At 43.8% G+C, this 23209-nt stretch overlaps 1 protein-coding gene across 1 annotated transcript in view; it reads right to left on the reverse strand.

The window, feature by feature from the left end:
* Positions 1-23209, reverse strand: part of PAPPA2 (pappalysin 2) — a gene marked incomplete at its 5' end in the record, with an annotated part of 105658 nt that overhangs the window by 15853 nt on the left and 66596 nt on the right. Inside the window, 6 exons of the mRNA XM_081915009.1 lie at positions 4426-4497; positions 6440-6549; positions 7279-7411; positions 9159-9327; positions 21248-21461; positions 21663-21840. Coding sequence (XP_081771135.1) covers positions 4426-4497; positions 6440-6549; positions 7279-7411; positions 9159-9327; positions 21248-21461; positions 21663-21840 — 876 coding nt within the window. The remainder of the gene's footprint in view (positions 1-4425; positions 4498-6439; positions 6550-7278; positions 7412-9158; positions 9328-21247; positions 21462-21662; positions 21841-23209) is intronic.

Raw genomic sequence — 23209 nt, forward strand, 5'->3', positions numbered from 1 at the left:
TCCTGCTAACCTAGCAGTTCAAAAGCACACCAGAGCAAGTAGATAAATAGGTACCGCTCCAGCGGGAAGGTAAAAGGCATTTCTGTGCACTGCTCTGGTTCACCAGAAGTGGCTTAGTCATGCTGGCCATATGACCCGGAAGCTGTACACAGGCTCCCTTGGCCTATAGAGCGAGATGAGCACCACAACCCCAGAGTCATCCACGACTTGGCCTAATGGTCAGGGGTCCCTTTACTTTTATCCCCCTCTTAAAGAAAATCCATAATGATCTGTATCATCTGCTTAATAATGAACTATAACCATAGAGTGTATATGGATTGTTCCAAGGGATCCACACAATTGTCAGTTACTCAAGTGACAGAATTGAGCTATGCCAGCTCGTTTCATGAGAACTTAATGAAAACCGGCCTCCTCTTGAGCTGTGACAGTTGATGCAAGCAGAGTATTATCACTTCTGGGTGTGCATCTTTCAGAATAATCTGCCTGAACTTAATTGTTAAAGGAAGATGGTGCTGCTGCTGCTGCATCCTAGACAACTTTGTATTTTGAGGATGACATTTGTGTAACAAATATGGCAAGGCATTTGAAATGTATTTGTTAATCACTAACTTTATTCCTTCATTAATCTTTTCTGCCTCGAGACCTTCATTCTCTATTGCTATCCTCATCCTTCACTTAGTTGCTGTATGCCAGTTTCTTCTCCACCTGCTGCTTTCCCACATAGATATCACTACTCGAGTGTAGAAATGTCACCACACATGGAGCAGCCCTCAGGCCTCTTGACTGCAAAGAGAGGCTGCTGCCACAGAAAGGAAGAGCCAGTTGGAAGACCACCAGCTGTCAAATTCTGTCATAAACCCAACCCTCCAGAGCCAAAGACAGCGTCAACCGCAGTGGGATTAAAAGGAGACACCACCATGCTCTGAAACAACTGGTACCAACCACCGCTGGAGACCAGAGCATGAGGGAAGATCAACCACAGGATCCTGATGTGGCCTGGCAATTGCTCTCCTGTTAAGCTTCCAGGCATGAGGAAGGGAGTCTTCTGTGTGGCATTATTCTCCCCCATTCCCAGCTCTGGTCATTTTATTGAGAATCTCATCCTTGCTTTTGCATGACAACGCCAGAGCAACTCACTTTACATGTGCTCTTCATAAACAGAACACACTGAAGTTGCCAATAAAGGAAGCTTACATTCTGAAAGCACAGACCCGTGCCTTTGGGCACTAGTGAAAGCCTTCCAAGGGCTGATTCAAGCGTGACGGCTGAAGGGCGAATGGAATTCCCACAACCCAACCAAGAGCACATTCACATCACGTATTTGCAGCATCATGAATACCACTTTAAACAGCCATGGGAGCTGCATTTTTGCTAAGTGTGCTGAGCACTGCGACGAAACTCCTATTCCCCTCACAAAGCTACAATTCCCAGAGTGCTTTATCAGTCTATCCCTTTTTCCAGGGACATCTGTGAATTGCAGCTGGGGCTGCTACTAATTATGAATCCACATGCTATAACATCAAATGCAGGCCTATACAAGTTGCACGTTTTGAGTTTCTTTGGAAACAAGCCTTCATATCTGACAAGACCAGTGTCCTCCCCAAGAATCTAACCTACATTTTGGCCACGAAAGAAAACAGAGCAGGGGATGCCAATGACCCAATGTGTGATCTCTTCAAGGTAAGTGGCAGGGCAGGGGCAGGAAACCTTGTTTGTTTTGCAGTAGAGAAAGAAGAAAAGACTGGGGAAAGATACATTCGAAAGGATGGGGAGGAAAGAAGCACAGCAGTTGGCAGGAAAATGCAGAGGATCAAAAAGGACTTCTGCTCAGGTTGAGGCATGAACAAAACTGGAAGTATATAGAGGAGCGGAAGAAGTGATGATAAAGTTTCCTGGGCAAAGTGGAAGGGGACGATTAACCCACAGTAGGCTGCCTCGCATTCTGCTAGGAAAACAGCAGTTGGGTCCAGCTGCATTAAAGGCCTGCAGTGTGTAGAAGTGAAAGAAAAGCTCTCAAATGCAAAAGCAATTTTTCAAAATAGAGATTTCAAGGTTGAGGCTTTGTATGTGGAGATATGGAATGTGCATACCTTAGGACTAATTGCGATACCACTGCTCTCCCCTAAAGTAATCATCCTCATTAGGAACTTGGCACACCCTTTTTGTGTTAAAAATCTTTTAATGCATCTATGACACCTTCAGCAGCAGCAGAAATTCAAATTGAAGCAGCATCTGTTTACCATTAGCATTGGGGTGAATAACTCTTGTATTCTTAGAGGGCTTTATTCTTGCATAATACAGCCCCTTCAAAGGCAAGCTCTATAAGAAGACTGGTATCACCAGGGACTGAAGGCTTCATAATTATACAGAGTGCACAGCTCCATGAATACAAAAGCTCAAACAGAGACAGCAACTTGAATAGCTCTGCAATTTCCTTTCTGTACAAGTAAAACACTGCAATGTTTGTACTTAAGTGATGCAGTGGATAGTGTGCAATAGCAGACTGAGAAGACATGGACATGAATGCCATCCTGAGTGACTTGGAGGATGGGTGAGATAGCAATGTAAATAACAATAAAGAATACTCTCGTGCTTGGAGGGGCCCTGGGGAGGGACAAATAAAATGCATTTTTAAGCTGGCTTTTTCTCATGCCAGTTCACTACCCTTTGTCTAGTTACCTGGCACAAGAGCAGGCCACAAATCTCTCCATTCACCCAATCCATAGCTATCCAGGCAAAATCCAGGGACTCAAGCTACTAGACTATATCAGGAACTGTCAACAGCTCTAAAATTGATCACTGGTTTCACCTCATCCTTCCCCAGCAGATTGCTTCCAAGTCACTCTGTGCTCTGGCTATCCGTCCCTCATCCAGCCATTTGAGCATTTTTGTCATCTGTTTTTCTCATGATAGTACTAGGATGAACTTTGCGGGTAGCTTCAGTAATTCACAGTCCATTCCACCACCAGCTGACATCCCTGGTGAGCTTTCCAAATGCCTTTCCCTTTCCCCACTTTTTTCACCCTTCTTTTTGGGTTTCCAAATGCCTCATCCCTCACTACCCCCAACTCCTGGCAAAAAGGGACTGAAACGGACAGAAGATTGATAGGCCAAGGACAAGAGGGAAGCTGGGAAGTTAAGCTGTTCAAGCACCAGACACAGGAGAGAGAGAAAGAAATCCAGATGACATAACTAAATAGCCTGAGGTATATGTTTCCCCACCCCCTTTACAGCCCAGGGTCTTCTGTGGAACACAACTCAAACTGTCATGGCCACCCCTCCCTGCAAAGAATTCTCAAAATGGTAGCTGGGTAACAATTCACAGCCTTGGTCAGACCACACCTGTGTCCAGTTCTGGGCACTACAATTTAAGAAGGATATTGACAAGCTAGGACATGTGCAGAAGAAGGCTGCAAGATGACCAAGGGTCTGAAAACCAAGCCTTATGAGGAATGGTTGGGGGAGCTGGGTATGTTTAGCCTGGGAAAGAGGAGACTAGGAGATCAGAGAATTTTAGAGTTGGGAGGGACCCTAAGGGTCATCTAGTCTAACCCCCTGCAATGCAGGAATCTCAGCTAAAGCATCCAGGACAGATGGCCATCCAACCTCTGCTTAAAAACCTCCAAGGAAGGAGAGTCCACCACCTTCCAAGGGAGACCGTTCCACTGTCAAACAGCTCCTCCTGTCAGAGATATGATAGCCTTCTTCAAATATCTAATGGGCTGTCACATGGAAGAACGAGGAAGCTTGTTTTCCACAGCTCTGGAAGGTAGGACTCAATCCAATGGATTCAGGTTACAAGAAGGGAGATTCCGACTCAACATCAGAAAGACCTTCCTGACAGTAAGAGTTGTTTGACAGTGGAATGGACTCTCCCAGGAGATGATGGATGCTCCTTCCTTGGAGGTTTTTAAGCAGAGATTGGATGGCCATCTGTCATGGATGCTTTAGCTGAGCCAGCGTGGTGTAGTGGTTAAGAGCAGTGGACTCGTAATCTGGTGAACCGGGTTCGTGTCCCTGCTCCTCCACATGCAGCTGCTGGGTGACCCTGGGCTAGTCACACTTCTCTGAAGTCTCTCAGCCCCACTCACCTCACAGAGTGTTTGTTGTGGGGGAGGAAGGGAAAGGAGATTGTTAGCTGCTTTGAGACTCCTTCGGGTAGTGATAAAGTGGGATATCAAATCCAAACTCCTCCTCTTCTTCTTCTGTCAAGGATGCTTTCAACTAAAGCATGCATTGCAGGGGGTATGACTAGATGAATTTTTGGTGGTGGTCTCTACTTTGCAAAAACATAAACATTCAAACCTCTGCATTTCAGAAAATGTGATCTTCAATTTTGTCAGCCCGGTGTGTCACAAGAGAAGATGCAAAGACACTAGAGTCCGGCACCATTTATCCATTCTGCATAAACACCCCCCCCCTTACCTCGCATGAAGAAATACAATGAATGGCTTTCGGATCTGGATGCCACTCCAGTCTTCCAGTGCACACGATACTCTGAAGAAAGGAAAAAGCAGAAAGTTTCATGTGGTGCCGGAAGTAAGGTGTGCCTCTCTACAGTATCACTGAATGTCACAAATTAGGAACTGTTGGCCTTTCAGATATTGTTGAATTTGCAGCTCCTTGGCTGGTGGTCAGGAAAATGGGAGCTATAGTCTGGAGAGCTGCAGGTTCTTCATTCCTGCTTTAAGTGTTAAAGATTAAGTATTCCCAGAATGACCAATGGTCTGTAATGTATACATTCAAAGATTCCACCTGTGAAGTGCTACAGATTTCACATGCAATCTTGCACTTGGGACAAAGCTTTGCAGACAGTCAAGTCCAGGAGGAAGAGAAGTGAATCAGAAATGTACAAAGCGTTCAAGGAATTGAGAAAATAAACAAAGGATATGTGTCTTAGCAACCGGTGTTGGAGAATTCCAACTCAAGGCTTTCTTTCCAGTTCAGAATGACAGACCCTGCAGAGCAGGGCCACAAAACAACACCCCTCCCCTGCTGCAAAATATCCCATATGGCTGATTCAACCTAACACACAGCAGTGTCCAAATGAATGAAACCCTGAGCGTTCCCACACTTCCTGAAAATTCTTCGGAGGAACAGGGTAATCTTGGTTTGAAACTCTGGCTCTTGATAGTACTCTCTGCTTTTATTTTCCCTTCCACTGTGCTTTCAGTATGCTTCAGTTTTATTTTCAGAAATATCATTCTTGATAGACCCAATTAAGGGAAAACAAAGAAGTTATAATATCTGAGGCATTTTAGCCATTCCATGGAGGGGAAACAGGGCGATATTTCCTAAGTCAGCCATTAGCAAGAAGTTGGAAATCCTAGCCAAATATTCAGACCAAAACCAGCTTGGATCAAGGCAGCTTGGAATGGAACCACAGCTGAAGAGAAAAGAGGGAATCTGCAGTTGTTTCCAGACTACAGTGGTACCTCGGGTTACAGACACTGCAGGTTACAGATGCTTCAGGTTACAGACTCCACTAACCCGGAAATAGTACCTTGGGTTAAGAACTTTGCTTCAGGATGAGAACAGAAATCATGCAGCAGCAGCAGGAGGCCCTATTAGCTGAAGTGATGCTTCAGGTTAAGAACAGTTTCAAGTTAAGAACGGACCTCCAGAATGAATTAAGTTCTTAACCCGAGTTGCCACTGTAATGCTCTTGCCACATTTAATTTACCCCTTCCTGCTAGAGTACTCATGTACATCTTTTCTGTACACATGTATTTCCTCTTCCCAGAAACATGTGAGCTTTGGAGGATGTCAGAGAGTTCCAACATCTGCACCACCTGTTAAGCTTCATTCAAGTGAAACCACTGTGGAATACTCTTTACATTCATTCAATCCCCTCCTTCAAAACAGTGGTTCTGGGAGGACAGAATGAGAAGTCATTAATCCCTTATTTTTTGTGATTGTTTGCAGCCAATGATACTCCAGTGCTGACACTCTTTGTTGCTACTTTAGTGGTCATTTCTCTGTGCTCTTGTAACTTTTTGACTAATCTTGGCTGTTCAGGGACCATGTACTAGAAGTGATGACATCAAAATGGTATGGAGTCGGTAATGTTTAGGTACGTGCTGACATTACTATGAGCAAATGAAGCTAATTCAAGTAAAGTGAATGGCTTCCTGACCAAACATATGGATAACCCTAAGTGTAGCCAGCCAAGGATCACTCAATGTATGACCTGAATTTTCAAAAATCATCCAAGGTGGGAGGGGGGGTTAGAGAATTAGAGCCTGGCAGAGCTTTTTAACAAAAATCTCTCCCATTTTGGTTCTGCATAGCAACTACCCAGATCACCAGGGAAGCTTCTTGCATAGCAACAAGCCAGAACACATAAGGTGGGAATGGCTGGCGGTAATACTTCTAGCACAGGTTTACTTTACTTTTAATAATTTATATACTGCCTTCCACATCACCTGGGCCACTTTACCTGGACTCTAGCAGGCTTCAATCTGTGGTCCATGGTATCTGCAGTGACATTTTCAGGCAGTGTTACCGGATCTTTCGGGAGAATTAGACAGGAAGGTGTGCACACAGCACCTGGAGGGTAAAAGAGCAGGTAATTACCTTTTGCACCTGAAGCCACTGAGATCTCTTGGGCATTGTGAAGCTCTACCTAAGCTCTTCATGTTGCTCCCACTTTGAGACTCTAAGAGGCTACAACACCAACCTTGCATTCATGGTGCCTGTGATCCAAAAGCCACAGGAAGTCACGTGCAAAGATATGAATAGTTCTAAAATTTGGACCGTTTGGCATTTAAGATACACAGCCCAAACTTCTAGGCTGTTCAATAGCCTTTGAATGAAGGCTGTGAGGTCCAAAATTCTTCTCCAGCTCAGATGAAAACCCAAATCCAATAAAAATTGTGGGCTTCCATCACACATCACACACATCATCCACAATGGAGTTTAATGTGAAGCTGCTTCCATCAGTATTTGATTTATGTATTTATTTTTGCAACATTCAGATGATGTCCTCCTCATTGAAAAGGCACTTACCTCCCCCCATCTCCAGATAATTTTGGGTTTCTCCAGTCCTCCAATAATCAGATAAATCAAACAAAAGTTAAAATTGTTGAGTTTATCCATAGACTATTATAGCAGCAATTAATCTGAAATGTTCCATCAATTAAATCACTGCTGACTCATGAGCTCTTTCCTAATTCTTGGAGAAAGTGAGAGACTTAGCTTTTTGGAGGGAAGGGGAGAAGCTTTCTTCCAAGAACCTGAAAAAAGGGGGTTGCAGGAGATAAGGGGAGAAGTTCTTACCAATTCCATAGCCTTCCTCACACTTGTACTCCACTGAGTTCAGCTCTTCAGGTGGTGAACATTCCCCCTGCAGATCTTCACACAATTTAAATTCCTCTGTCCACAAGCCATCTTTAGTGCAAAGGATTGGGACCTGAAAGTACACAGGATGCAGAACTCATCATGAAATTCTAGTCTGCTCTTGTGGGATTCCCAGGAGCATCAGATGTTGACGCAGACTGAAGGAAGGCTGGAGTGCAAGTGGTGGAGATCTTACTGCAAAGTTCATTGAACATGCGCCAGAGGATATAATTGTGTGGTGGTGTAAGCAGAAAAGTAGGTCTATTTCATTGCCTCCACTACACTTTAGAGTAGCCACCCAGCAGACCTTCTTAGGTTTGTCTGTGGATTGTTAACAACAACAACAATTTTATTATTTATATGCTGCCCCTCTGACTGGGTCGGCCCAGTTAACACCTCCCCTCAGCTAATGCAGCTCTGGACCCCTCAGTCACCCACTGTGACTCTTTTGCAAATTTGATGATAAAGATTTTTCTTCTGCAGACATTGCGATGCTTGAGCAAAAATCCAGATGAGATGCCCAATGCCACATCTAGTTCTATCTATGGGATCAGTTTCAGTTGAAGTGGTCTGGTGATGTGGATGAATATTTTGTAATAATGTGGCCAACCACTTGCCCTCTGGACCTTTACCCTTCTTGGCTGCTTAAAGTGAACTCTCACACACTGCGCGTGTGTGTGTGTGTGTGTGTGTATAAGAGAGAGAGAGAGAGAGAGAGAGAGAGAGAGAGAGAGAGAGAGAGAGAGAGAGAGAGAGAGACCAGATGGGTTCAGGAGGGGGTGAGTGCAGCTTTACACAGGGTGTGGTGCTTGATGCCCTTAAAGGGGTATATGACCACTCCTGGGGGGCAGGGTGGACAACCTGGATCAGAAGTTGTGAAAGAAATACTCATCTAGTCACTAAAATCCACACGACTGCAAAGCAATTTTGGAAGATACTGATTATTTAGACTCATTTCAGTCTGGATTCCAACATGGATTTGGGATTTAATTGGCTTTTGTCACCTTGGAGGATGACCCTTATAGATACCCCATTTCCCATCTTGCAGAACCGTTCCAGGAGGATGCATTCTTTGAAGGAACAGGTAGCTCAGTGTGCCAGATACACCCATTTCTGGACAGGAATAGCCTGCCTACAGTGGCTCATGCAATGGTAACCCTACAGCCAAATTACTGAAATGAGCTCTGTATCAGGACGGCCTCACATTTGGTCTGGAAGTTGTGGTTAGTGCAGAATGAAGTGGTCATGGTTGCCGTCTGACAACACCTAGCACCAGCACTGAGAAATGCACTGCTAATGCACTGGCTTTAGGTCTTACTGTTAATGTCAGAGCTCTAAACAACTTGGGACCAGAGGAAGATCACCTGACCCCCCTTATATATCTCCCCATTCACTGCAGCCATCCATGGAGTCCTTTTTGTGGTGCCACATACATTATAAGTCCTATTTGTAGCCTCTCAGACTTGCTCCAGTGGCACCTTCCTTGTGGACTTAGCCAAGCTCCAACATAATATACTTTTCTTTTTTTCTTTTTTCTTTTTAAAATGCCTCATTAAGTTTAAAGCATTTAGATGATAGATAGATGATAGATAGATAGATAGATAGATAGATAGATAGATAGATAGATGATAGATAAGTGCTTTTTATCCGTTTATTTGGGCCTTAGGTTGCCGACCTCTGCTCAAGAGATAGCAGCAAGCAAGGCAAAAAGAGGCAGCCAAAATGCTGAACTGTCAAATTTGCTATTTCCGCGCTTCAATGGAAATCTTAGATGCTCTGGGCTATTTAGTAAATCAGCCACTGTACTGAATGACCCTTACCTTCTTATTCTGTGGGCTGCAGCTGAGAACACATTGGCTGTCAAGCTCAAAGCCATTTGTGCAGTTGTATATTCCCTCAAAGACGGGTGGGGGTGGCTTACACACCACTGGAACACAGCTACCTTCTTCCCAGAAGCCACTTTCGAGACACTGAATATTCAGGAACTTTCTAGGAGGAGAATTAAAAACACAGGAAAAGGCTGGTTATGTCATTGCATAGTGTAGCACTGTTTGGAGGGGGGTGTCATTGTTTGTTTTAACCTTTGCAATAGAGAGTGGTGATCAACTGGCTAGCTGCTTAAAAACTGATTGCAAAGTACTTTACTTTGGGGGGAGTGAACTGAATCTGCCATTATATTTATAGCTGTTTGACTACAGAACAGGAAGCATGAAGTGTGAGCTAAGGGAGAATAAAGCCAGAATATGTTTGAAAAGGGAGAAGCAAGTGTTGCTTTTAAGCAAATGGGAAGAAAAGGACAAGTCAACAGAACAGAGGGGCAAAGCAACGACACACATTTAAAGCACATGACTCCCCCCAAAGAAACCTAGGAGCTGTAGTTTCTTCCCCACAGAGCTATAATTCCCAGCAGCCTTAATGAACTACAGTTCCCACTATTCTTTAGGAGAAGTTGTATGCTCTTTTCCTCAGGCTCCCTTCCTGTGGAAGCTTGTTCAGGAACATGAATTTGCCGTGTATCTTCCCCTGTGAAGACAGGTGCAAATAATTCGTTCTGTGATCTCCTTAAGCATCCTTTGACTCCCTTTTCATCCAAAGGCACAACCACCAGCCTTGCTAATCTCTTGCTACTGAGGTATGTCAGTTTGTCTTTTTATTGCTGGTCTTCATGTTTTTAGCAACGTGTTCCTCAAATTTAGCCTTTCTTATGGTCCACTTGCATTCCTTATGCCAAAGTTTTTGTGTCTTTTTGTTCTCACTTGGACAAGACTTCCATTCTCCAAAGGAAGCCTTCTTGGCTTAAATCACTTACTTGATTGCTTTTTAAGCACACAGGCACCCACTTGGCCTTGGTGGTACAGTGGTGCCCCGCAAGACGAATGCCTCGCAAGACGGAAAACCCGCTAGACGAAAGGGTTTTCCGTTTTGGAGGTGCTTCGCAAAATGAATTTCCTATGGGCTTGCTTCGCAAGACAAAAATGTCTTGCGAGTTCCTGCGGGGGTTTTTTCCTCCCCCCTTTTTCCCAAGCCGCTAAGCCGCTTATCAGCTGATCCGCTAAGCCGCTTAACAGCTGATCCGCTAAGCCGCTTATCAGCTGATCCGCTAAGCCGCTTATCAGCTGATCCGCTAAGCCGCTTATCAGCTGATCCACTAAGCCGCTTATCAACTGATCCGCTAAGCCGCTAAGCCACTTTAACAGCTGATCCGCTAAGCCGCTAAGCCGCTGATCCGCTAAGCTGCTATCAGCTGATCTGCTAAGCCCTAAGCCGCTAATCTGCTAATGGGCTTGCTTCGCAAGACGAAAAACCGCAAGACGAAGAGACTCGCCGAACGGATTCTTTTCGTCTTTTGCGAGGCACCACTGTACCTTCCTTGGTCTGCGACCTACATTCTAGCTGAGCTTCTAATATTGTGGTTTTAAACAACCCCCAAGCATTTTGGAGAGATTTGACCATCTTGACCAGGGGTCAGCAAACTTTTTCAGCCGGGGGCCAGTCCACTGTCCCTCAGACCTTGTGGGGAGCCGAACTATATATTTTTTTGGGGGGGGATATGAACGAATTCCTACACCCCACAAATAACCCAGAGATGCATTTTAAATAAAAGCACGCATTCTACTCATGTAAAAACATGCTGCTTCCCGGACCGTCCTGGGCCTTAGTTTGCCTACCCCTGCTCTTGACTTTGCCTTTCAATTTTCCTTTTAACAATACCCTCATTTTACACAAGTTTCTTCTTTTGAAGTCAAAAGCAACTTTATTTATTTATTTATTTATTTATTTATTTTCCAGCTGTCAATCTGCGCACATATTGAACTTGATTACACTATGTTCACTGTTCCAAATCAAATCAACTCCTCTTGCTTCAGGTCCCAAGTGGCATGTGGTCCAATGCCATCTGAAAATAGCAACAGTCTGAAAAAGCCCTGGGATTCCCATATCTCAACTCAAATTCTTAGGAACTACAGTATTTTTCCATGTATAAGAAGCCCCCACGTATAAGACGATCCCTGGTGTTTTTTTTAACCCTAAATTAGGAAATCAATATTCCCTTGCTGCCGCTGAGGGAGGCTGGCGCGTTCTTGTTTGTTAACTGTATTCAGGTATGAAAACCACTGAAGGGAAGATGATATGCATCACATATTTTACTCAGAATATGTTAACATTTGAGGACATATGTGCCTTTCAAGCTGAATTGTTTTCCTTTAACTTGATTGTTTGGATTTTGGACAATCTGGATAATTTTATTTTTATTTTAAATAAGCTGTCTGCAGTAAGTAATATATCAGAACAGGCTGAAAAAGTGCTGCTGAACATTTACAGATACAAGCTGCATAGCTCATCACCCCTTCCCAAGGCTCGGGATGAGCAGATCAGTTTATTTCCACTTTATGCCAGTTCTACATATGTTCATTCATTAAGTCCATTCTATATTGTTTCCACCATCTGTGATGTTTTAAAAATCCATTCAAAAAAGGGTGTATTTTGTTCTAACATATTTCTCATATTTCTTTAACTCAACATATTTTATCCTTAAATGCACATTTAAATGCATTCTGGCACGCTTTTTGAGCAGTGTATTACAAAATTCAGAGACATAAACAATCCAAAAGATAGTTATGTTCTGATCTGCACTTTAATCTGAGAAGTACAGATTAGGTCGGTTTACATAGAAATCCTCATAAATCCAAGACCAAAAAAACCTCTGAATTAATGAAAAGTAGATATATATAAATTCACGACATTTTGGCAAATCTGCTTGTCTTGCATAATTTATACCAGTCACAGAATTCAGCTTTTGCCGTTCAGAATTTGAATTTGCACAGATGCAGAATTCCTTAGCGTGGGGGCATCGTTTATGTCCCTAGACATTCCAGTGGAGATGGTTCCTTGCCTGCTTGAGACTCATGCTTCCTGAGAATATCGCGTTCCCACAAAGAAGCCACTCCTCTTTGCATCCTTCCCTACAAGGCCTCCTCTCATATTTCTCTTCATATCCTTTGAAATCATGCAGCCAGTTACTGTGTCCCTTTCCCTCCATCAACCTAAAACTCTACAGCTTTGAGTCTTACAACGGAGCTTCAATCAAGTCAGTCTCTCCAGGCCTTTTGTCATTTCTGTGGCTCACCTCTGAATTCTGTCCAGCTTGTCAAATATTTCTGGTAAAGAAAAGTGAAATTTCTGCCAGAAAATACACCAAGGGCATCAAGCAGTAATAAAATAATGCTGCTTAAGTTTGAACACTTTTCAAGAAGAAATGTCTGTTGATTTTATCCTTGTCAATGACTAAAAGCAACTCAAAAACTTTCTGACCAGTTGGTTGTGTTGGCCATCATCACTGATGATCAGCGACAACCCATGAGAGAGAAGCTAATAATAAAAGTATCCACTCACTGAGCCAATGATAATGCACAGTTGATCATTTTTAAGAGCAATGAGAGCCACTCTCCAGTACCGTAAAATTAGCTTTAATCAATCATTGGAAGCTTTATAACTACAAATGTAATGGGATAGGAAGAGGTGGGAGAAGCTTCTCCAGAGGAAAAAAGCCTGTTTTCCTCTTAATTCTCAATAAGGCAGCTATTCCACCTCGTCTAGACTGAGTAACTTATGAGCCACCAAGTCTAACACTGTCTATGAGTCATGTCTATGAGGCAGGAGATTCCTTGTGTCCCTTGTGGGTTGCCATACGTGGATGATAGGTCACAGGTTCAGAAGTCTGATCCAGCCCCAGACATTTCAAATGAGATGTAAATTGACTAGACCAGAAAACCAAACAGCTTCTGTTCTAGCCAGTCAAGTAAAACCATACACATTTTCCACTTTGCAAAGGGGAAAAGGCTACTTCAGTCCCCTGGAGATGTGCAAAGATCCTTTCAAGTTCTACAGTTTTTAAAGATTTTCAGATATGATTCTTGTAGTCACAGGCCCTATTCAACAGGCAGCCACAACAGCAACTGCAACACATAGGGATGTGTCTTACAACGCTATAGGTCATAGGTATGAGACTTGGCTTTTTGTAAATTCTGACTGAAGTGTTATAAAAATTCACCAAACTCTTTTGGCGTAAGAGACTGAAAGAACACAAACAATGAGAATATGTACTGTAAGCAGTGGAAATTTGAAGGTACTCTCTCCAAGATTCGGTTCCTTTCTGTGGGACCAGACTAGCCCCTCCCCCCACTGCTTTTTTAAGAAAAAAAGATGCCAGTACTCACCATGAAGTTGTTACAGTAAAGGCCAGACTTCTGACATCTGGGGGGAAAGGTGCCGATACAGTGTACTCTTGAGTATCCCCAGAAAAAAGCACTGGCCCCAACAACTGGATCTAAGTTGGATCATTGGTACATGAAATATACTCAGAGTCGAGTGTGGATTTCATGCTCTTTATTCAGCTCATAGTAGTGAGGAATGAAAGTTCCCCCAAAATATCTGCTTTATATACATTATTTACACAATGGGTTGCACGTGATTGGCTAATTCTGGGATTCTCCTGTAGGCCAATCAGGTTGCGGATTCACTTCCACCTGGAGCTGGATTGAGTGGCTCCTGCGGACCAATCATACTGCTGCATTGTTCTAGGACCAATCAGACTGCTGCATTCTGGACCCTATTGTTCTAGGACCAATTAGACTGCTGCATTCTGAATCCTTGTTCTAGGACCAATCAGACTGCTGCTTTCTGGATCCTATTCAACTCAGTACATAACAGTACATTTACCAGATAGCATCCTTTCCATGCCCTCGTTAACTTCAGGTATCTGAAGAAGTGTGCATGCACACGAAAGCTCATACCAATAACAAACTTAGTTGGTCTCTAAGGTGCTACTGGAAGGAATTTTTTAAAATTTTGTTTCTCAAAAACTTAGAAACTAATAAGAACATATTCAAATCCTTTCTTACTTTGTGTTCTTATTCTCTACCCCCAACCCATCAAGCACATCAAGGGGCATGGACATAGCCAATATTTATTTAATGGAGGCAAGCTTTATGTTGGGGGGGAGAACTGAGTTATCTGAGATTACTTGATTTAGGGGGGCAGCTTCTCCCTGCCCCCCCGCTATGCCCATGTCAAGGGGGGAGGAATCATTTTGAGTCAGAAAACTCAACTATGGCTTGTTTTCTTGAACCAGGGACTCTGGGAGTACTGGAGTGAAACCAGCTGCCACCTAAGCTACCCAGTTGCAAGTATTGTGGACTCATCAGACTCAGAAAGTAGAGTTAGAGAAGTTCAAAGCATTCACTTTAAAATTTCTAAACCATGGGTCGGCAAACTAAGGTCCGGGGGCCAGATCCGGCCCAATCACCTTCTAAATCTGGCCCGCAGACGATCTGGGAATCAGCGTGTTTTTACATGAGTAGAATGTGCGCTTTTATTTAAAATGCATCTCTGGGTTATTTGTGGGATATAGGAATTCATTCATCCCTCCCCAAAAAATATAGTCTGGCCCCCCACAAGTTCTGACGGACAGTGGACCGCCCCCCTGCTGAAAAAGTTTGCTGACTCCTGTTCTAAACAGTCCCCCCCCCCCCACAAACACCACAGGAATCTGATGCAGCCACTGGTTGGCACTGTTGTTCTTTCCCGGAGCTGCTTCCATACGAATGGAAACAGTCAATGGAAACCTAGCTCCCTAAGAAACTAGTAATGTGTTTCTACATTGGCTGATTTTAATGTACCATTGGATTTATTTTGGGTTTAAAATGTTTACAGACTTACATTAATGCATCCTTATGCTTGTATTTTGTTTACAGACTTGGTCCAGAAAAGCAGCTTAGAAATATTTCAACATAAATTAAAATAATATAAGGAACTCCATTATATCTGAGATCCTAGCTGAATGTTACAAACATCATTAGAAAAATAAAAGGTAAGTAAAGATGCACTCATTGGCCGATTTCCAGGATGTGTCGCTTTCTAATGTGTTCGCTCTTTGTCCCATTAACAACCCACCCCACACACACACAGAGGGAGGGAGAGGGGGGGAGGGAGAATACTGCAATTAAGTGTTTATTTTGGAACATACTTTCTCTGAAAATAGGCATTGTAAATGCATTGTGATACTTATCTGTGCCAAGAACTGGATTACAACATTCAGAGAAAGGTGAAATCCAAAGGATAGCTGAATTCTGGTCTGCACATTAGTCTGAGCAGACAAATAATCAGGTAGTTTGCATTAGGCTTTGCAAGGATCGGATTCTTCAAGCATTCCTACATACCCTGCCACTGCCCCGTTTTAAATGGATCCCGGAATGTCTCATTTAAGGTTGGCACCCTGTCTTCTGGGATCACTTTGGCAATCGACAAAGGCTCACAGCAAAACACCTCTCAGTGGCTGCAGAGAAGGAAGAGGCGGAGATCCTGCCTACATGTGATGCTCATCATAGGGAAAGTATCTACATGTAAGCCAGGTTCTGACTCTCAAGTATTCTGAAGCTCCGGAGCCCTAGAGCTGGAAAAATCTGGAGAGGGGTGGAGCACACAAGCCTCACATATAGGGAGGAGCAGGGATTCTCCAGTTCAATCACACTTGTAGCCTTCTGAGTTCAACCTTCAGGTGCCTGCAAAATATACTTGTCCTTACCTAACCCTGAAACAGAGTGTTTGTGTCTGGGGAGAAGGGGAGTTAAGTACCTGTTCACATAGCCAGCTAAGCAGCCAGTTTACTGAGAGGTACTGGGAAAGGATGAGGCAGGGGGCTGGGGGGGGGGGAGAGAGACTTAAAAAACTTGCTCTTAACCCTCCTTTGTAACAGAGCCACGACCACTTCTTCTGATCCTACAAAACTGACATTTATTTAGGATTAGCAGCGGAGCCAAAGCAAAAAAAACAACAACAACAAAAATCAAGGGTTTAAAAAAAAATTCCAACATTTAAAGGGCAAAATTTGAAAGCCTCGGGAAGATATATGAGGCACTGCAAGAGGTGTGTTTGATGTGAAGGCCTCAACATCAATCTTGAAAACATCACAATCTATACAGCAGGGGGACTGGCCCTCCCCCAAGTGTGTATTAGCAGTAGCCAGGTTTAGGTGCCAAGGAAGATGGCAATAAATTAGTCCAAAAGCTTCACATTATCTGCCAATGGCAGGAGATTCGAGGATTCCAAGCAGCAGAGCAGGAAAGAGGAGAGGTATTTACTGGTAAACTGGATGGAAACAAAACTGTAGCCTTAAGGGTTAGTATCCTTGTCTCTCAGTGAACAGCAAAAGCATCAAAACAGACACCTCTCACTCTTCACTACGAGACAGATAAACACCTCTAGTCTACAGCAATATTCCCTTCCTTCATGGTAGACTATGGGCAGAACTAGATAATGTATGAAATGCATGCAGAGCTGACCCAAGACATTTTGGCACCTGAGGCCAAGCACAAAATGGTACCCTCATACCCACCAGGAAAGAAGGGGTGAATAAAGATCTACATCAGGAATAAGGGGTGAATCCCTGTGAATCCTGCCGCCTGAAGCAGTCAACTCACTTTGCTTGCTGGGTGGGCCAGCCCTGAATGCATGAATAAATTTCAGCATCTGTGGATCAGGATTGGGGTTGTGCTGTGAGGGTTTAAAAAAAAAAAAAAAAAACCTTTCCTCCATGCAATAGTTCTGGGGTAAATCCCACTCCCTCTTTATGTCAGGGCTGCAACACAGGGTGAGTTAAGTCATGTTAATACAGATTAGTTACCCTTAGAGTATATTTTTTAACCTGTATTTTGGTACTTTCAATGAAGGTAGCTAAGAGTATACAACTGCTAGACTTTTCTCAATGTTTGCTAATGACCAAATTATGATAAGGTATAATTGTGTGTGTGTGTTTCTGAAGTAAACTGCTCCACATAAAAAAAAACCTGACAAATTGTTTTGATGTCTGAATCTTAACTGACAAACCATAGTTTTTGCTTCATTTTAGATTTCGGCATTACCCTTCTGCAGAGCTGCTCTCAGGGCAGTTAACAGATGAGTAGAACCATGAAGATGTTCTGGGTTTGTAAAATGGTTCAATTCTTCAGCAGGGTGCGAGTTCTGCCCACAAGCTTTGCTTACTATCCCTTCCTCCCTGAAGTTTTCTCTCATTTTGGCTAGGAAGCAGGATATAAAAAGTTTTATACTGCTGCGTTTGTGGGAGCAGAGGGCCCAAACTCCGCTCAGTTTCAAACATTTAGGTTTCTCTTACTGTGGAGTAAAGTGGAGTCTCGCCTGCTGCAACAGGAGGAGGGCTAGGGCAAGAGGAGCAGTGGCTGAATCTTCTCTTACAGCCTTGTTCATTTTTAAAGGTTTTCTGGGTGGCGCAGGATCCACCAACCCTTTCATGTGTTCAAAATAAATCATGCAAACTGAGCAGGCTTACTCTGCAAGCACAAACATACACGAAGAAGATGATCTTCATAATTTAGCTGGAGTGCAGCCTGTTGAGTTTACAGGGCAAAGGATTTGGGTTTAGTTGGCACAGACACTGGAATTATTTTGGTGCAAAAATATGAACAGGGCTGCATACATTTCCAGTTAATGTTAGGTGGCCTGTGGCCAAGCTACACTCTTGATCATCCTAGCTCTATCCTCATTCACCCACAGTGGCCTTTCTGAAGAATTTCCAGGTCCCACCCTGCTGATTATTTCCATTTCCATTTCCCTTCCCCACATCCACCTCTCTCTACACTTTTTATGATCTAACTTCAAATCAACTGCAATGTTTGGATAATGTGGGACCTACTGGCGGGAGAGGGATATACCAAGAAAGGAAAACAGAGGGTGAGGATAAGATCAGCCTTTGGTGCAAAGGCACGGGGGCCTGTGGCTTGCTCATGTTCTTGTTATTATTCAGCATGACCACTGCTCTGGGCTGGCATTTTGTTCACTAGAATAAGTTCACCAATGGCAAATAACAGCTAGTATAAAGGATCCTCAAGTGACAATTTGTTTACCTACTTCCAGATTCTCCTGCCTCTGGCTCTGAAAGATGAATGAACCTTGAATAGGATGTGATCCTGCAAACAATGTTTTTTTATTATTTGATACATCTGAGTAGGAATCAAGATGGGAGGGGGGAGGGGGGTTATTGCTATGTTTTTCTTTCTATTTTTATTACATAGCTTGTCTTTTTTATATTGTGATTTTATGTTGTGAGCCCATCAGGGTGCCATCTTCCTGGTTCATCCTCTCTCCTGGACAGAGGTAAGTCTAGCCAGTTCTCCATGCCCTGGCAACTTCCTGATTGGATTACTACGGTATGTTATATGTGAGGCTCTGTCTGAAGACAGTCCAAAAGCTTTAGTTGGTTAAGAACACAGCTGCCAGGATTTTGACAGGTGTAGCAAAGTCAGATCATATCTTGTTAGTGTCAAAAGAGCTCCACTGGCTGTCTGCCCACTTCTGAATCTAATTCCAAATACTATTGACTTATTAAATCTCTCTAAACAACTTGGGACCCAGGTATATTCTACACATTAATGTGCATACAGAAAAATCACATCTGAAGTGTTCATTTGCTATATAAGGTCACCATCTGGAAACATCCTTCCAGTGCAGTCCAATGTCTACTAAGAAATAGGGTCAATTGAGTTTAATAGAGCTTATAAAGTATAGAATTGCAGACATAAAAGGCGGAGAGTGAAGCAGGCTTACTGTGAACAGAAACTCAAATTTATGCCACAACGAAAGCCAAATTCTGCAAACTTGTCAAGATAGCAAGTAATGCAAATTTTACTCATGCACACACTATTTTGTAATTGTGAGCATTTTTTCTATCCAGAAACAATATTGTTAGGGGGGAAAAATAAATGTTGTGTTTAGAGGGTAGAGTTCTACATTAAAAAAAGAAGCTGGAGTTTTGACATTTAAAAATGATGAAGGTTAGCATAAATTCATTTATGTACTATTTTAACTGTTTTCTTACCAAAGGCAGATTTTTCATTTGGATTGGAAAAAGGGGGTGGAGAGGGAAGGACTGGATTTTCATAGCACTGGAGGATAACAGAGCTGATTCCATGAGGTAGGACAGAAAACTCAAGACTCGAGGGAAAGGATGAGAGGATCTGTCTGTTTTGGCTTTGCATGGTGAGGCCCCGTGACCACCCTGTTCCCTGAGGTGCAAATAACTAGACAACACACAGCATATTTTTAAAAACTTGATTATTCAGAAAACTGAAAGCAATTAAATAATTGTGGAGTTGGAAGGGGCGCTGTGGACCATCTAGTCCAACCCCCTGAAATGCAGGAATAGACAGCTGTCCCATGCAGGGATCAAACCTGCAACCTTGGCATTATCAGCACCACACTCTAACCAACTGAGCTATCCAGGCTGAGATGCTAGTGAGTTACAGATGTGAAGGTTTGGCCATAGGCACTGAGGTAAGCAACTGTACATTCCATTCCTGCCCGCCCGCTGGGAGCTAGCAAGTAGGGGCTGCCCTATGACCTAGGTCAAATTGGGGCGGTCCCCATTGGTGGAGTGGCATGGCAGAGGCTACAACCTGCCCTCCAACCAAGACTAGGCTCACCCAATGGCTACCCACCTTACAAAGTTACAAAAATCCACCCTGTTTAATTTGTATACAGCCCTTCATCCGAAGAGCCCAGGGTGGTTCACAACAGAAAAACGCAAAATACGAATACAAAATACACAATAAAACAAAAATTAAAGCAAACGAATAATGCGCGCCCCCCCCCACACACAAACACATTTAAAAGGGAAGCCATGGAATGTTAATCAGCCAAACGCCTGATTGAAGAGAGACATTTTTGCCTGTCACCTAAAGATATGAAATGAAGGTACCAGGGAGCCTCTCTGAGGAGGGCATTCCACAAATGGGGAGTCACTGCAGGAAAGGCCCGTTCTCTAGACCTCCCCTGGAAATTATGCCATAACGTTTTACTGGAAGTAAGTCTTGTTAATTAAAAGTCCTCTGCAACCTTAAAACTGCAAAATACTATGGACAAGTCCAAAAAGAGCAATTCTCACATATATATATATAGAGAGAGAGAGAGAGAGAGAGAGAGAGAGAGAGAGAGAGAGAGAGAGAGAGAGAGTCAACTCATATATATGAATATATTACTTTCTTACCTTTTCTGGAAGACCAGAAGTGACCCTGGGTTGTGTCAGTGTTAGTCATACTCAAGAGTAAAATCACTGAAGTTTATTTATTTCTTGTATTTATATCCCATCTTTCCTCCAAGGAACTCAAGGTGGAGTACACGGGTCTCTTCCTCCCCATCACAGCATCGCTATGAGCTAAGTTAGACTGAGCCCATTGTGACTGGACCAAGAACATCCAGCAAATTTCATGGCCGAACAGGGATTTGAACCCTGCCCTCCCAGATCCTAGTCCAACACTCTAACCACTACACCACAGTGGCTCGCTGGCTACCACCCATTAATCTGAATGTGTCTACTCTGAGTAGAACTTAGTTGGCTATGCACTGACTCACGAGACATCATCCCATGACCCTGGCTCTAAAGGACAGCCTTTTGGATTCTATCAGCTTTTAACTCCAATCCCTTGCAAGTCAAACAGTGTTGCGGTGACTTCAATTACCAGCCCTTCTAAACCTTCTCCGGGCTAAGTCATGGCTTATATTACCTTCCACCTCACTCTCTAGAGAAGGTCAGAGGCTGACCTTACTTTCTCCTGCTTCCACTCCTCCACCTTGCCTTCTGCACCTGTTCCTGGACGCCAACGTTGAATGACCTTTTAGCCACAAAAGCTGACATTCACAACACACTAGTATGCTTGGGGGGAATGCCAGATCTCCCAGCAGGAGCGGGACTGGCCACCATCAAACCCACTGGCCAAGTGCAAATACTCCAGTGGCAACATCAAATCCAGCCAGCGCTCTAGTAAGACTGAAGTGCAAATGCTAAGGTGGAAGAGGCAACAGGGAAAATAGCAAAGAGAGATAATATACTTCTTATACTCACTTCCTGGGCTTCTCCTCTGTGGTTTCTGCCACGTGGTATCCAGGCTTACACTTGTAGCGGCAGACAGAGCCCACATCGTGATTCCCTTGCAAGCATCGGGGCACCAGCAGCTTAGCATTGGGAACCGGGCGTGGAGTGTCACATTCCAGTTTGCAGTAAGCTTCTGGGAGTGACCAGAGGCCATCGTCCAGGCAGGTCAGCCACTGACTCATTCCTGACTCCAAGTAAGAGAGGGAGAGGGGGGTGAAGAGAGAGAGAAGGAAGGGAAGGGAAGGGAGGGAGGGAGAAGAAGCACCCACTCAGAAAATTAGACAGAATTATTTGCAAAGACAAGAGCATAACTTTCTGAAGCTCCAATTTATCATCCGGAGCTGCCTAAGGGAGAAGGGTCGTCAAGTAAAGCTCATCAGCATACCTTGCAGCTTTGCTGGCTTGATACAGGAGAAGAAGCATCGCTTCATGTAGGTGGTCCCTTTAGGGCAAGAGAACTCTGCATACAGGACATGTGACTGGTCTGGAAACTGGCAGTCGATGGGGTCGCAAGTCACAGACCTGTCCCAACGCCCATAGTTACAGGTCAAGAGAATTTCTTTCTGAGGGGGAAAAGAGGGGGAAAGGTTGCTGTGAATTTCTACTGATTGTTGCAAGACTGATACAACAATCTAAGAGCTGTCCTTGGCTCAGGAATCAAGCCAGAGTCCAGATGGGAACCGCCAGGAGGTTGGCCTCTGCCTCTGGGCTGGCAGGTGTCTAGTCTTGGCTTACAGCACTGACAATCAGCAGATTATGAGAACTGTTTCCCCAAACTGACCCACATCAGTCAAAACTCCCACGCAGTGCTGGTGGCAGGTGGAAGTGAGAATCATGCCCTGACCTCAGGCTTGCAAATGATGGGAAGCGAAAAAGTGGTTGTCAGCTAATGATGTGTTATAGTTGTTGTTTTACAAAATGAGTTAAACTAGGGTAATTCCCTCATTTCATACAACTGCAACTTTGCTATTTTGCATACTTCGTGTCAATTTTGGTTGTGGGAAGCCCTGCCTCCCCAACCTCGCCTCTGACTCCCAAGACATCAGAATGCTGCCCACTCTCAGCATATTATCACATTCAGGAGGTTCACATTAGAAACATTTCTTGTTAAAATAGAATCATAACTGAAAGCTGAGATTTTACAAAGCCAGCTCTTCTCCCCACTTGCTGCAATCTGGTAACAAACAGGAGTCTCCCTGCACCAGGCATTTAATTGGAGGGGGGGGATGAGACATATGTCAAGAGTGCCAATCCCATTGTGCACTTCTGCCCTAACTTGCCTCACTTGTGATGCTAGCAGTGCCTCCTCCACAGCAAGGCACAAGAGCAGGAGCCCTCAGGCAGTCTTTTCTGCCAAGATGTTTCCTGCTTAAGTGCCAAACATGGAAATGTTAAACGAGGCAGGTTTATTTTGCTGGTGTGTGTGTAAAATTAAAGCAAAAAGGATACTTTGTTTCACCTGAGAACGCAGTGTGTGCAAGAGAGGACCCAGGACCCAATCCAAATTGCATCTGCCCACATCTGGATTAACTGGAGAGTCATATGATTAACCATTAGAGAAGATGGAAGAGAGACTGAGCCACCCGGACAGAACCACCTAACGCATGCCTCTTTCCAAGCCACTGACAGGCCTTCATAAATTTTGATCAAGTATCCCTTTTAATTCTTTTCAGACTGGCTTCCTTTCCCAGTGATATCCGGACTGCCCTTTCAGTGGCAGGGACTAATTCAAAAGCCTTTAACAGCCTGAATAGCAACTATTTTGGTCAAATGACAGCAGGGTTAGGCCACTGGTCGGCTGTATCTGTTACCCAAACCACACGCCATTTTTGCCTCTGGGTTGGAGATTTGGGGGTTAGTCACCCCCGCTTTCAGGGGCTGCATGTATCACCCCAGGGGGCTCTCAGTTGCTGAAACCAACAACAAATTGTA

The sequence above is a fragment of the Podarcis melisellensis genome, assembly GCF_964234715.1.
Source record: "Podarcis melisellensis genome assembly, chromosome: 6".
Classification (NCBI taxonomy): Eukaryota; Metazoa; Chordata; class Lepidosauria; order Squamata; family Lacertidae; genus Podarcis; species Podarcis melisellensis.